General features: G+C 42.4%; 1 protein-coding gene across 2 annotated transcripts; it reads left to right on the plus strand.

The window, feature by feature from the left end:
* The first annotated feature begins 225 nt into the window (after window positions 1-225).
* Window positions 226-13236, plus strand: LOC310775706 (uncharacterized protein). 2 transcript variants are annotated; one of them, XM_083635850.1, is made up of 12 exons: window positions 226-340; window positions 661-793; window positions 2405-2432; window positions 4066-4143; window positions 4234-4373; window positions 7870-7995; window positions 9241-9286; window positions 9393-9461; window positions 10597-10952; window positions 11070-11174; window positions 11361-11475; window positions 12829-13236. In XM_083635850.1, the coding sequence occupies exons 2-12, from the start codon at window positions 668-670 to the stop codon at window positions 12873-12875; spliced, it is 1236 nt and encodes a 411-aa protein (XP_083491976.1). In that variant the 5' UTR covers window positions 226-340; window positions 661-667; the 3' UTR covers window positions 12876-13236. The 2 variants fall into 2 exon arrangements, with proteins under 2 accessions (XP_083491976.1, XP_083491977.1); XM_083635851.1 differs by lacking the exon at window positions 2405-2432.
* The last annotated feature ends 2206 nt before the right edge of the window (window positions 13237-15442 follow it).

The raw sequence follows: 15442 nt of genomic DNA on the forward strand, positions 1-15442 counted from the left end.
CCTATATTATGGTGGGGGGGGGACATAGTCAAAACGAACGCACTGCATAGTTGTCTTCACATTTGCCTTGAGAATATGGTCAATTATTAATGCCTGTGTTGATCAAAAAGATGTTTAATGTAATGTTAAACGAGCATATTTTATTCAATTTCCTAGTGTCACATCTACCTCTTGTGTTTAAGTCCCCGATGGGAGGGCAAAGACTGTCTGTTTTTAAATGGGCGAAAGTAGCAGGGAGCCTAAGGACCTTTCAACTCGCATCCATTGTGCTTTTTCTTTTTTCCTGACGTGACCTAGCCGCTGCTTCAATCAACTTGCAGTTTGTGTGAAAAGTAACCAGGTAAATTGGTAAATGAAATTGACCTTTTAAACATTCGTGATCGCTGTGTTATTTGATGAATACTTACTAAGTTATTACGTGTTTCTTTTTACAAGCAGCATTAGCATGGCGTTACGCTGGTAGCATAGCATGCTAACACCCAACTAGGCCTGGGACGAAACGAAACAAAGTCGGATAACGCGTTTGTGAATGCATATCATAATCTAGCTGTCGCATAACCAAATGTCTCACAGGTGGTAGGATCGTCATTTTAAATAAATAGAAATTGAATGTGCTTTAGTTGGTATGATTTTGATACGGTCTTCTTCCGTCTGTTACAGTTCTTGAATGGAGATGGAGGGAATGGAAACTGAAGTTGCTGCGCAGCCAACACATTTGCCAAGTGGGGGACCACACAATGCACACATGGGGCCACCTGCAAAAAAGAGAGCCAAAAGGAGCAACCCTCAACAAGTAAAGACAATATCAAAATATAAACGTATAGGACGAATCCGCGTGACGTCACTTGACACCCAGAAATGCGCAACCCCGCGGCAGTTAATAGTATGAGTTGTGCCAAACAAACGTTACTATCTCAAAAACTATACATCATCACATCGCTTATATTTTGACAATCTGAGTGAGAGCAGAAGTAGCTCAAGAGTTTGATGTATAATATATACATGTCGTGTTAAAGTTGTGTGAACTGTCGCAGTTTTTAAAATGTAAACAGAGTTAAGCGCAAATTATGCTCGAGCGAAAATAATAATTAATAATTTGCGCTTAACTCTGTTTACATTTAAAAAACTGCGACAGTTCACACAACTTTAACACGACATGTATATAATATACATCAAACTCTTGAACTACTTCTGCTCTCTCTCAGAATGTCAAAATATAAGCGATGTGATGATGTATAGTTTTTGAGATAGTAACGTTTGTTTGGCACAACTCATACTATTAACTGCCGCGGGGTTGCGCATTTCTGGGTGTCAAGTGATGTCACGCTGATTCGTCCTATAGCCTTCTGTCAGGTTCTCTCACACATACACAAATTTCACGCATGATTACGGGGACATGTTGTGTTTCCTTCTCTGATATTATGATTTCCAACGATTGCTGTGATGCTTGAAGCGGCAGAGACAAGTGGCAAGAGCCTGTGGAACTGTTGCCTTCTCTGCTCCCAAACCTGGTCATAATTGCACGTTGGTTCACGAGGACCCCACTCAGTGGTCTCACCTCACAATTATAGCCTGTTCCTATTATTTAAGGAACTTTTCAGCACCAGTGTTGCAAACTGCAGGCTATTTTGTTTCACAATGCAAACATTTCCTATTAAGTGTTATGCATACAATAGTCTCACGTGGTCAGACCCAACGTCTGACCACGGCAGAGGGTCTCAATCACAAGTCAAATTTCTTGGTTCCGCCGAGAGGAATTGTGCGCGAAATTTGACTGGCTGGGCTGTAACAGAAGTCCGTCATGCTGTCCGTGGTTGGTCAATTCATATGTCTGTCACGCCTCTTTTTTTTGTCTTGGGGGGCGGGCGTTAACCACTTTTCAAGAGTTGTGTTCCAGACGTAGATGTATCATATCTATGGCTGGCTACTGCATGACTGCATACAGTTGTCAGATCTTACAGCGCTTCAGATTTGACGACATGAGCTTTATGCATAACGTATTCAGTGGTTCACTGAACTTTTCACTCGTGGCAAGCTACTCAGATTTTAATTCTGAGTGCTTGCCACTTTGGACATGGTTGTATACTAAACTTAGGCTTCATTCAGTGTCTCTTCATTCTCTTATCTATTCAACAAATAATTGAGTGCTGCTGTTCTGCATTCTCATTTAATGAGAATTCAATGTGATCAGCAGAGTAAAGATTTTTTTTTACCACGGTTAGACACTCAGTGGCATGCCCCCTGCCTGATGCAGGGAACATGTAGGATGAGCTAAATTGCTCCATAGCATATAAAGTGTACAGGACAGGGATGAGGAGTTCAGCCCTCTGCCAAGCATCATTCCTGTCACTAATGCCTATATGTGTCTCTCTTCTCCATCTGGGTTTATTCCCTCCACTGACAGAGAAAGCAGCTGCATTCTGCTGACATAGGTAAGTCCTTGCTACTCATGGTACCACTGCCAATGATGAGAGTTGAAGGCTGAGGCCTTGATCCCCTGCTTCATATGAATGCTGATCAGGGTGGTGACATGTTCACCCCTCGTGGAGATTCACTCTCTCAGAGGCTCAGCTTTTTGTGGTGCCATCCATGGATTTAGACTTTAGGTTTCAGTGGTCTCCACTGCTGAAATTTATTAGCAAAATATTCTCTAATGTCTTGCGTAAATTAAACATTTTGTTAACCCGTTTAATGCAGTTGGACATTTTAGATGTTTCTAAGATGAACAAAAATACTGAACAACTTTAAAATGCCAACCCATTTATAGGATATTGCTACAGTAAAGACCAGCATCTTTAGCCCCTGGTGACTGTAATGGTGAGAGCTCCTAAGACACGGTTTTTAATCAGTGGGACATAATTGATATCAACCATGCATCTGTGGTGGTTGCTGATGAATATCCTAATGTTAAACCGCAATGCACTTTTTGTGCTGGGTGATAATTGTGTGAACATTTTTCTGTCATATATTTTTTTTAACCCTGCTGACTTCAGTATTGTCTTTTTGTCATGGCCTGTGTCATCCTGGCTTGACTTGAGTGATTATGTGATGTTGAATTACATTATTCCTCAATTCTAGTGAACTCCACCGTTGCAGGTTACCTGAGTATTTTATATTACGTCTTTTATTGTTCTCCTAGAATTGGACTGCTTCATCCATGTCCACACAGAAGTTTTACTTTTGTGGATGGACCTAGTGAGAAGCAATCCATCATAGGAGCTGGAGTCCTGCAGCCCAGTTTGGGCCTGTATGGGGGTTAGCAGAGAACTGCCCCAATCTTTCCTGCTTCAAAAGCAATGCAAGGAGTTTGGGTTTCTAACAGTTGTTCAGTTAATATAGGGCCTATAAAATCCATGCCTCATTTAACGGGCCTCCTGACGCTGTAGTTGGTATAAAACCACAGCACATTTGTTTAATTGCAATGCTTCCTTTTTATGTCTCCACCGGCGATAGCCGATCCGGAGGCATTATGGTTTCAGGTTGTCCGTCCAATGTTCGTTAACGCGGTATCGCAGGAACGCCTTGACGGAATTTCGTCAAATTTGGCTCAAACGTCCACTTGGACTCAAGGATAAACTGATTCAATTTTGGTGGTCAAAGTTCAAGGTCACTGACCTCACGAACGCAAATGCGATATTTCAGGAACACCTTTGATGGAATTTTGTCACATTTGGCTCAAACATCAACTTGGACTCAAGGATGCACTGATTAGATTTTGGTGGTCAAAGGATCAAGGTCACTGTGACCTCACAAACGCCATTTTCAAGCTTGTTAACGTGATATCTCAGACGGTAACGCCTTGACGGAATTTCTTCACATTTGGCTCAAACGTCAAAGTCTGGACAGACACGGATGTCATCTGCTCACTTGTTGGCCGAGGCATATATCTGCGGTGCAGTCATTCTAGTTGTATATGATTATCCTCAGCCACAGGCTGTGTGAGGGTCAGTTGTCGGGACGTGAAACTTGAGGTCTCACTTGTCCAGCAGTTGTGGACCACTGTAAAGCTTCAGCTCTAGGCACATGTGTTTATGCTTTGCACTGACCACTGTTGTGTTTTCACAGTCTTCATGAAAGGGGCAAACCTCCAGACCTTGAGCTCTCTCACCAAACAGTTGAAGGATGTCACAGAGCCAGTCGTTGGTAAGTAGAAGAGTCGGTTCCTCGTGTGCTCCTACTACCGCCTCCTCATTCCATAGAAGTACTTAATGAATGATCATTCCATATCCACAGGTCTTCAGTTTGTATGGGAGTACCGTAGCCCCAGTAAAGCTGTCCCGCCGCACTACCAGTGTAAACTCTGCAGCGTGTCCCGCTTACAGCATGACATGTTGGCCCATGTCAAAGGCTGGAAACACAGCTTCAGATATTTGGTGAGCGCAGTTGTTCCTTGGTGTGTCCAGTCAAGTGTTACACTATATACGTACTGGTGTTGGGGAAAAGTACCACTGTACCTAATTGTAGGGCAGATTTTTTTTGTTTTTATTAACACTTGTGATATTTTACAATCATAGGTTTTAAAGGAGAATTTTGGTATTTTTCAACCTGGATCCTATTGTCATATAACTAAGGCATGTGAGCAGAATTCTTTGCAATTGGTGCAGTATTGACCAAGATCGCTTCACTTGATTTTCCCACATGCCCCTCCTGCCTTGGCAGCCTGCATGTACGTCCACTAAACAAGCTTGTTTTTGCCACGGACACAGGCTCAGATTGTTACTGTAAAAGAGAGAGACACACAGGCTCAGATTGTTACTGTAAAAGAGAGAGACACACAGGCTCAGATTGTTACTGTAAAAGAGAGAGAGACACAGGCTCAGATTGTTACTGTAAAAGAGAGAGAGACACAGGCTCAGATTGTTACTGTAAAAGAGAGAGAGAGAGAGACACAGGCTCAGATTGTTACTGTAAAAGAGAGAGAGAGACACAGGCTCAGATTGTTACTGTAAAAGAGAGAGAGACACAGGCTCAGATTGTTACTGTAAAAGAGAGAGAGACACAGGCTCAGATTGTTACTGTAAAAGAGAGAGAGAGAGAGAGACACAGGCTCAGATTGTTACTGTAAAAGAGAGAGAGAGACACAGGCTCAGATTGTTACTGTAAAAGAGAGAGACACAGGCTCAGATTGTTACTGTAAAAAAGAGAGAGAGAGAGACACAGGCTCAGATTGTTACTGTAAAAGAGAGAGAGAGACACAGGCTCAGATTGTTACTGTAAAAGAGAGAGAGACACAGGCTCAGATTGTTACTGTAAAAGAGAGAGAGACACAGGCTCAGATTGTTATTGTAAAAGAGAGAGAGAGAGACACAGGCTCAGATTGTTACTGTAAAAGAGAGAGAGAGAGAGACACAGGCTCAGACTGTTACTGTAAAAGAGAGAGAGAGAGACACAGGCTCAGATTGTTACTGTAAAAGAGAGAGAGACACAGGCTCAGATTGTTATTGTAAAAGAGAGAGAGACACAGGCTCAGATTGTTATTGTAAACGAGAGAGAGAGAGAGACACAGGCTCAGATTGTTATTGTAAAAGAGAGAGAGACACAGGCTCAGATTGTTATTGTAAAAGAGAGAGAGACACAGTCTCAGGTTGTTATTGTAAAAGAGAGAGAGACACAGGCTCAGATTGTTATTGTAAAAGAGAGAGAGACACAGGCTCAGATTGTTATTGTAAAAGAGAGAGAGAGAGAGACACAGGCTCAGATTGTTATTGTAAAAGAGAGAGGGAGAGACACAGGCTCAGATTGTTATTGCAAAAGAGAGAGAGAGAGAGACACAGGCTCAGATTGTTACTGTAAAAGAGAGAGAGAGACACAGGCTCAGATTGTTATTGTAAAAGAGAGAGAGACACAGGCTCAGATTGTTATTGTAAAAGAGAGAGAGAGAGAGACACAGGCTCAGATTGTTATTGTAAAAGAGAGAGGGAGAGACACAGGCTCAGATTGTTATTGTAAAAGAGAGAGAGAGAGAGACACAGGCTCAGATTGTTACTGTAAAAGAGAGAGAGAGACACAGGCTCAGATTGTTATTGTAAAAGAGAGAGAGAGAGACACAGGCTCAGATTGTTATTGTAAAAGAGAGAGAGAGAGAGAGACACAGGCTCAGATTGTTACTGTAAAAGAGAGAGAGAGACACAGGCTCAGATTGTTACTGTAAAAGAGAGAGAGACACAGGCTCAGATTGTTATTGTAAAAGAGAGAGAGAGAGAGACACAGGCTCAGATTGTTACTGTAAAAGAGAGAGAGAGACACAGGCTCAGATTGTTATTGTAAAAGAGAGAGAGAGAGACACAGGCTCAGATTGTTACTGTAAAAGAGAGAGACACAGGCTCAGATTGTTATTGTAAAAGAGAGAGAGAGAGACACAGGCTCAGATTGTTATTGTAAAAGAGAGAGAGAGACACACAGGCTCAGTTTGTTATTGTAAAAGAGAGAGACACAGGCTCAGATTGTTACTGTAAAAGAGAGAGAGACACACAGGCTCAGTTTGTTATTGTAAAAGAGAGAGTATATGAACGCTTGTATTGACCTTGCAGCAGCGTGTTCACCCTCTCTCTGTCTGCTGTCCGTCACATTGGTCGAGATAGAAGCTCCGGTTGTCCTCGCTCTTCAGTTTGTAATCCCTATAACATTACTCTGGCTCAAATAAATATGGCTGGCCATCGAATTCAAATGCCTCATCAATATTCTCGAAATCAGATAAATATTCAACCATGACTTACAAAATCATTCACCTATGCTATCCGTTACCCCAAACAAACATGTCAGCTCCCAGTCCCAGCTTTCTGCCCCACCACAGCTGACTTCCAGCAAACAATGCAACTCTCCTGAGACTTGAGCGAGACTTGGATCAAGCGGAAGGAAAAATATTTATCTCTATAATAATGTCATGATGCAATAATCTGATCCTGTCGGTGGTAAAAACAAGCCTGTTTAGTGCAGTAGGGGCATGTGGGAAAAGCGGCTGCCAACTGAAACGATCTTGTACAATACTGCACTAATTTCAAAGAGTTCTGTTCACATGACTTAGTTACCGGTATCCATAAAAAAGGGGGGTCCAGGTTGACTGGCATGCAAAAGCAGTAAAGCAGTGCAACAGCAAAAGGGCTCCTTCAGAATTACTATCAGTAGCTTTTTGATGTAGAAAAATTGTCAAGTAAAACCTATTCTTCAGTTGTTAATATTTTGTCATGTTTTTCGACATAATTTAAATGCCCTTGTGTTTAGTGTGAGTATCTTTCTTTTTTTTCCAACATTGTATTTATTGTTTTTCATTTATCACATTTAGACATTTATACAAGTTACAATACAAACATCCCATACATATCCCACCTCCCTCCCCTCCCCACAATAGCACCACAGAAAGATAAACAAACCCACAAAACAAAAACAAAAACACACCGACATACAGACCATGATTCTTCTGGGGGCTGTCTAATTTAGCTTACACTTTTCAGTTACATCTTGACTCATGTATAGGTATTTAGAATGGAATACAGAGAGCAAATGGAATAAAGAAACAAAAAACAAAATTCAGATGAAAACAGAAACAGTCAATCAACCTGTCCCAGGCGCTTCCATCATGTCGGCCACATCTGTCCTCTCTAGATAACAAATAAAAGGGCCCCAAATGCTGTCAAACAATTCCTGTTTACCCCTGATGATATATGTGATTTTTTCTAAGGGCAGCGTTGTGAGTATCTTTCTAATCTGTGATTAATATTACAGTTCATGCTGTGATACTTTGGCTGATATCTATGCTAAAATCAGAATTTGGGTATCCTGACAACATTAGTGCAGTTGAAATGGATTTTTTTGTGATTAGTGAGCACTTGAACTGCTTCCTTATTTTGGTGCATTCTCTGACATGTACAGAAACGGGCCCACTCTGACAAGGTCACCTGTGAGGAGGAAGAAGCCATAAAAGACCCGGCTATAAGGAAGACAATTAGACACACTGCAACCGAGGTGGAGAGGACTGAGGGGAGGGGTCAAATCAAGGTGAGTGTTGGGAAGACACGCCGCTGCAATAGAGTAGAAATAGTCTGTAATATTGGCTAGAATCCAAAATGTACACTGTATAGCAGAATGCCAAATTTGTATGTATATTCACACCCCTTGATTTACACATAGACAAGCACTTGCTGACTTTCTTGACCTATGGAAATCTATGTCTGTTTTACACTAGTGTTCTATTTCATAATATTCGTTTCGCTTACTCACAATGGGAGCACATCCCTCCGCGACCCTGACAGAAGGCGGCTGCGTTCCGATCAGCAAGTAGTTCCCAGTGAAGTGGACTGCACAGGGTATTCAGCCAAGGTTGCTGAATACCCTGTGCAGTCCACTTCCCGGGAAACTACTTACCGATTGGAATGCAGCCAGTACTATGCCCAATCCTGATTGGCTGGTGAAAGTGTATCACTGAGAGGCCATTTACACCTGGCATTAACATGTGTTTTTGGTGATCAGATTGCAATCTGATCACCAAAAATGGGTGTCCTCTCAATCCGGATACACTTGCTGTATGCAGATTGAGAGGACACATTACATTTACACTTGTGTTCAATATGTACACAATGCATCCCTGACCACCTCCGGAGGTGGTTTGGCCGATCAGATTGCAATCCGTCTTCAATGTGTCTTGGGAGCATTTACACCTGTACTTTCAAGTGGTCAAGCACTATCTGATTGCAATCTGATGGCAGAAAACGCATGTTAATGCCAGGTGTAAATGGCCTGGTCATGTGCCCCGCATGGCCATCCATGGGTCTCTGGGTTGCACAAAGTGCTTCCTTGCAGCAAGGATGGTTGTACATCAGCATATGTGAGAATCCCAAGTTCGAAATGAAGTAAAACGTTAGGGTTGTCCTACAACCCGGGTTTTACGAGTGAGAACGAGGATTCTCACAAATTAGCCTTGCTCTGCTCGGGGCGAGGCTGAATACTTGGAGTGACTAGCCTCAGCCGGTCTGCGCCCACGTGTCTGAGACATGTGGGCGGTTGCGGGTGGCTGTGCCAATCACCGGCTGAGGTTTGCCAGGATGCCTTGAGGGGCGCCTGGGTGGTTTTAAAGGTCTTTTTTAGAGGTAAAAAAGAAAGGCATTCAGTTCAGCGCCGCTAGGGTAGGCGGGCTTCAGCATATGTGAGAATCCTCGTTCTCACTCGTAAAACCCGGGTTGTAGGACAAGCCTAACATTTCAAGTTGTGAGTCTACTCTTCATTTACTTTGGATTTGGGTTTTAGGTGATCCTGAAGGAGCCCCGTGATGTTCCTGCCTTCAGTGGATTTCGTAAGTTACTGTGTTGTATCTGGATTACTTCAGGGTTAAAGGTTTTCCAGAAGTGTTGTGATTCTGAGTTTTGTATGTTTCTCTGGCTCTCCCATCTCTGTCACAGGTACTGCTATTCCCAAGGTTGTGCCTCCAGGAGGGCCACCAGGGATGGGACTAATGGGGAAAAACTTTGGTGAGGCTTTTTCTGTTTGTGAAGCATGTTCTGTTCCATCTGCTGTTATATTGCAAAGCTTTCGTCTACATGATTATGTATGTGTAATGACAGGGTTCCTACACATTTTCCATTTGAAAATGCCATACTTGTCCAGACTCAAATTTGACCGCTGCATGACCGTTGAGACACCTGTGGGTTCGAGCCTCAGTCAGTTAAAGAGTTTTAAAAATGGACACCCAGACGAAAGTCTGAAAAGCTCTGAGAAAACTGAACTGAGCTGAACTTTTACCGACATTGCAATTATTTTGTGGATTAATATCGATGAAGAAAACCCTGTCTGGGACCTGTCTATATATTGATCTATATATTTCTCAGTTTGGGCTGTGGCACCTGATTTGAAAGCGTAAAGAGTGTGCCTGTGGCAGGTGGCATTTCAACGAGTAAACAACTACACACCAAGGAGCCGTTTACCTCACTGAGCTAGAGTCAGGGACTTTGTCCAGTCTCCTTCATCAGCTTATTGATATCAGTGTTCAAACTACTGATGATAAAGAAGCATCACTGCTGGCAATGGCATCTTACAGTCAGCAGCTTATCATGTGAACATTTCTGACTGAAGCCAGAGTATGATGCAGGGATTGAACCAACAATCTTCTGCACCACATGTCCACACTCCACATCCATATGTTTATCTGGGTGAGCTACAGCCCACCTCCTCTAGCATAGAGCTGGGCAATATTGTGGACAAAAAAAACACATCTGGGTATTTTTAGGCTGAGATACACGATATATATGTCTATTTTCTACAAGTGGGCTAAATGTTCAGTTGTCATTCAAAGCCACATGTGAGATGTGGGGCTGGGCGATATGGCCAAAATCAAATATCACCATTTTTTTTAATATCCAACGCGGATTTTGATTCTGACATACAGTAAAGATCCGCTAATTAATATGTTTTGATGTGTGCTTTGAATGAATGAGGAAATAGGCATGTCTGGCACTGTAAAATCTGGAGCTGTCCATATTGCATTGATTGGCTAGTTAGTTGTTGTGTGTGCAGTAAATGTGTGAATATGCCACACGGGATTGTAAACAAAGGCTTATACATATATGTTTGCGTAGGAACCCTGTAATGAACACGTCTCTCTCACAGGTGGCAGGTTTTCAGATGGTTTGTTTCCAGGGGAGTATCCCCCTCAGGGGCCGCCTTTCTCCGACTACCCGATTGGCGACTTTCGGGAGCCTGGCATGGGAGGCTATTCAAACAGGCCGGTTGTACCTGGACCTAATATGGATGGATATGGATATGGTGTGGGCCATCACCAAGGGGGAAAAGGTGGTGGCAGAGATGGCTATGGAAAGGGTGGACTGTTGGGTGAGAGTCCTGGCAGACGTAATCCTGATGAGTTCAGGGGCAGCCAAATGGGGAGTGGACCAATGGACAGGCCAGGCTTGATGGGACCAGCTCCAGAGACTAGCAGTCTCCCCGCTACACTTCTCAGTTACCTGGTTGGTGTTGCAATTTATACAAATGGATCTAAAGTGTTAATTTTATTCTCTTAGTGTAGTCATATTTGTGTGTTTGTTTCCATTCAACCAAACCCAATTTTTCACTGTGTGTTTCAGGATACCTTCCGGATCGAGAACGAGAATGATGCGCAGATTGTGCTGAAGGTGACGCAGAAATTAACAGACGTGCTGATGGATTACAGACTCAGGAGTGTATCTGCGGTATGAAACTATATGAATACTGTTCTCAGTACATCTAGAATGTATGTATGGAACGATCTGTGATTGATAGCAATGTGAGCAACAATCTCCTGTCACTTAATTTATCAGGTCCCTTGAAACAAGTGTAACCATAATGGTAGAATGGAGAATTGTCTCTTCCTAAATTCTGTTTTTCCATATCTCCAGGGTGGTTCTAGTTTGAGCAGCATTATGAACAAGTCGCCATTGAGCTCCATGGGTTACTCCTCTCCACCTTCCAGACTGCCAGGCCCTGGAGACCGCTACTCAGGCAGCCCCTCAGGTACACACAGCATTGTCTTGGAGCACCAAGCCTTCTCTATTTCATCTGAAGTATGCATGACTCAATGGTAGAACATCACGTGGTGGCATTGGTTGAGTGGAAAATGCATTACCTTGCTATCGGACGTTTGTCATTATGCCTCCGCCGGCATATACGTCCGTACGTATTTCTAGTATTTTAAATTCTTTCAGTCCTGGGCTGCATTCAGATCTGCATGCACTACGTTCTTCTGGATGTTGTCTTCCCTTGAATCGAGGGAGAAATCTCCAAAATGCCTGGATGAAAAATGGCTAACAAAGTAGAGTTCAGTTTCAACATTTATCCTCCCTGGTTCCCTAGCGTTTCCTCCATCCACAAAGGATAGAAAGTGCAAGTTTATGGCAGGAGGTCCATAGTGTCTCCAACAATCCACTGCTCTGGTTTCTGAATCCAGGATGATGATTGATTTTGTGTATATCCTATAAATGTAAGCTGATTTGACAACTTAGTTTTGATATCAATAGTGGGAAGGATGTCAAAAGATGCAGCATTGTATTTCACCATCCTCAAAAAGGCAGATTTTATAGAGACTAACCAGTTTGAGTTGTTTTTGTCTTCATGAGTGTAAAACGTGTGTTTCTAAAAGTAAATGTATAGCACTCCTTCCAATGTAAAGTAGCTGGGGTTGTTTATTTCCAGCCCGGTTGTATTGCCAACTCGTTCTATATTGACATTTTGTCAGGACCTATGGCACCCTATACTGAGGCCAAAGGTACTGTTTCTCGTCAGAAATCGACGTTGCGGCCAAAGCGAACATTAGTCATGTGACAGACACCAATGACATTGCCCTGTTGCCTCCGAAAAGTGTTGATTCATCAAGAATTTGAATTAGGCAAAAAAGAAATGGTGCAGCAAGCCGACAGTGTATGTGTTGAGCTCAATTCATAGCATTTCCACACGGTTATTGTCACAGAAAAGTAACTTCACAAACTGAATAAAAGTCCAAGACACCGGAGAAATTTCTTTGTCGTTATCAATTAAACTTAACTGCCTAATCCCACTAACGAGGCCCATCTCCCCACGTTGTGAGAGTGCCTCTGACATAACCTAACCCGGTTACAAGGTGGTTAGTTAATGTAATATAATTGCTATAGTGGGCCAAGTGGTTCTGAAGAAAAGTCAACATGGATGCGAAGGGAATGAGAATGCATTGTCATTTGACTTGTTGAGCCCTCGCTTTTCTTCCCTTGCTGAGAACCAGAAGGGTTTACTTGTGTGTCAGACATTTAAGTTACAAGGATGTTTGCTGAAATAAGACAGCATGGTAAAGTGGATCTGAATGCATCCCTGTTCCCTTTTGTATTCTTTCTGCAGGTCCCCCCAGGAGGTACTCTGATGGTCCATCAAGGTACTACAACTGACAGTCACCAGAAGCTCATTTGACACGCCAGTTCTCACAGCTTCCTGTCCCATGTGGTTGTTTCATTCCCCAGATGGGAATCAACCACGTTTGTCCACAGAGAGGGTAGAAAACTTTAACATCTCAATTGTGTAAGTGTGTGCTTATAGGTGCAAGTTTTATTTTTTTCTTACTGTAGCTAATTATTTGCTTTTGATTTTTTTTTTTTACTTCTTTAGAACTTCTCAATATGAAAAAAAGGTCTGCTTGTTTGAGGCAACACAGTCACCTTGTTTGAGGCAACTTTTACACAATGTGATTTTTGTTTTTTATGCATGTCGTTACCATTTAGACTTTTAATTGGTCTCAATGTATCTCCTGTTTCCCATTATGTATTTCTTCTATTAAAATGGATGGAGAAAATGACTTGTTTGTGTTTCCATAAGTGAAATGTGACATCAGGGTGTGAATCACCCGCAGATTGTAAATGCCGGTCCCGGGGGATTCCCCATCACTCGGAGTAACTGGATGAGTGGTAAACCCTTTGCCATCTCTAGAGGCTGCTGTCAAGGTTTGCGCTTTTGCCATTATTATGTGTCCTGGCAATTGAGCCGTTTGCTATAGCTGTTACGGTCACATAACATCATCTTTAGAATCCAAGGACTGTACTCAGTAGCTTCAGTTACAACACTGAAAAGACCTGACCGCAGCCATACTGTACATTAATGGTTGGGGGCCTTAATGTCAATGTTTTCCTTACACTGTGAATAGACTACTTGCACAACTCCACTACTTCCTGAAATGAGTAGGGCATCTTGGTTTCCTGTCCTACACTATTGGATGAACTGATTAATGTCAGGTGTGCCTGACTGCTGCAATCACAACAACAGTGATCAGACACACCTGACATTAATCAGTTAATCCAATAGAGGGTATGCACACCCACTGGAACACACCCCCTCAATCAGGAATGAGTGTCAAAATGAGTGTCAAATTCCTCCCTGAGCAGCAGGTGTCACTTATCTAGGCTGATTACTGCATTCAAGCTCAGTCTTGCTGTGACTCAGTGGGCGTGACCCCAGTGACTTCTGCCTCTGTGACATCACATGCATACCCTCTATAGCAGGGGTGCCCAAATTCTTTCCCATGAAGGGCCAAAACTCAATCTGGGTGGAGGGCCGAGGGCCAAAAATAAACGTGGAATTACATTAAAATGTATTGTGTTTTATAGAAAATTAACATTCTAAATCTAAAATAACCTTTCAATATAATAATCTACTTTTTATCTGTTTGGTAATTGTAATAATTTGCAATTGGTTATATATATTTAAAAAAAACATCTGCATTTGTGGGGAGCTTAAACATTTAATCAGTAAACACCCAGTTAAAAACAGTTTTATTTTCCACCTTTGTAATCAAGAGAGAAATTTGACTTAATTCACAACTTGAAAAATCCTCAAGGTACTTTGAAAATCAGCTTTATTGTCCATCTTTTGTAAACAATTTGCAGGGATGCAATCTCAGGAGTGAACACAGTATCCGCAGCCACATTCAGACACTTTCACAAAGTCACCACATGAAAAAGCTCGTCCACCCTTTGCAATCAGTGCAGATATCTGATAACTTGCCGGAGTTGCATTCTGGATAAAAAATCGGGGGGAAAAAAATAAAAATCCCCCAAATCCGTGGCGGGCCAAAACAAACAGAGCGCGGGCCAAACTTGGCCCACAGGCCCCAAATTGGTCAGCACTGCTCTATAGTGTAGGACAGGAAACCAAGATGCCCTACTCATTTCAGGAAGTAGTGGAGTTGTGCAAGTAGTCCATTTCTCCTTTCTGACTCCAACTCTGACAGTCTAGCCCTGTGGTTCCAACTCTGACAGTCTAGTCCTATGCTTCCCAACCTTTTGTCTTTGTACCCCTTAAGGTGTTTTGCCATGCCAATAGCACCCCCTCACTCGTGCGTGTTGATTATTCTTCTGTCTTCTATAACTCTTACTTTAATGTGCAGACGCACAAGTAAATCCATACAAAATATATTCTTCGCTGAACTGCTGGTGGTTTGGGCATGGCCTCTTTTTTCCTTTGGTCACCGGGCTGCCCTAAACCTGAATCCAGAGCGACTGCAACTCAACATTTACATTTGAGCCATATATCAGTGTAACATTTGACACCTACCGGGGGGGAACTAGTTGCGGTGTGCATGTACCATTTTAGCAATGGGCTTTTGAAATTACCTGGATTTTTTTTTTTTTATTATCATCATTTTGGAAATAAATTGTAATCCACAATATTTCCAAGTACCCCCTGCACGCTGCTAAAGTACCCGTACCCCTGCTTGAGAATCACTGGTCTAGTCAATTGTTTGGGTTACGGACATAAAACGGACCATAAAACAACGTGTTTTGTAAACATTTATTTCACAGTAATACAAATAAAGTGACATGATATTGCTTGCAAAGGAATACTAACAGAGCAGATTGGTTAAACATTCTTTAAACCATAAACATGGTTAAATTTGATCGCTCAACGTTGATCGGCTCAATGAAATAAGCGGTTAGTGAAAAACAACACGAGTTTGGTAGAAACA

Source organism: Poromitra crassiceps (genome assembly GCF_964638095.1).
Source record: "Poromitra crassiceps genome assembly, chromosome: 1".
Classification (NCBI taxonomy): domain Eukaryota; kingdom Metazoa; phylum Chordata; class Actinopteri; order Beryciformes; family Melamphaidae; genus Poromitra; species Poromitra crassiceps.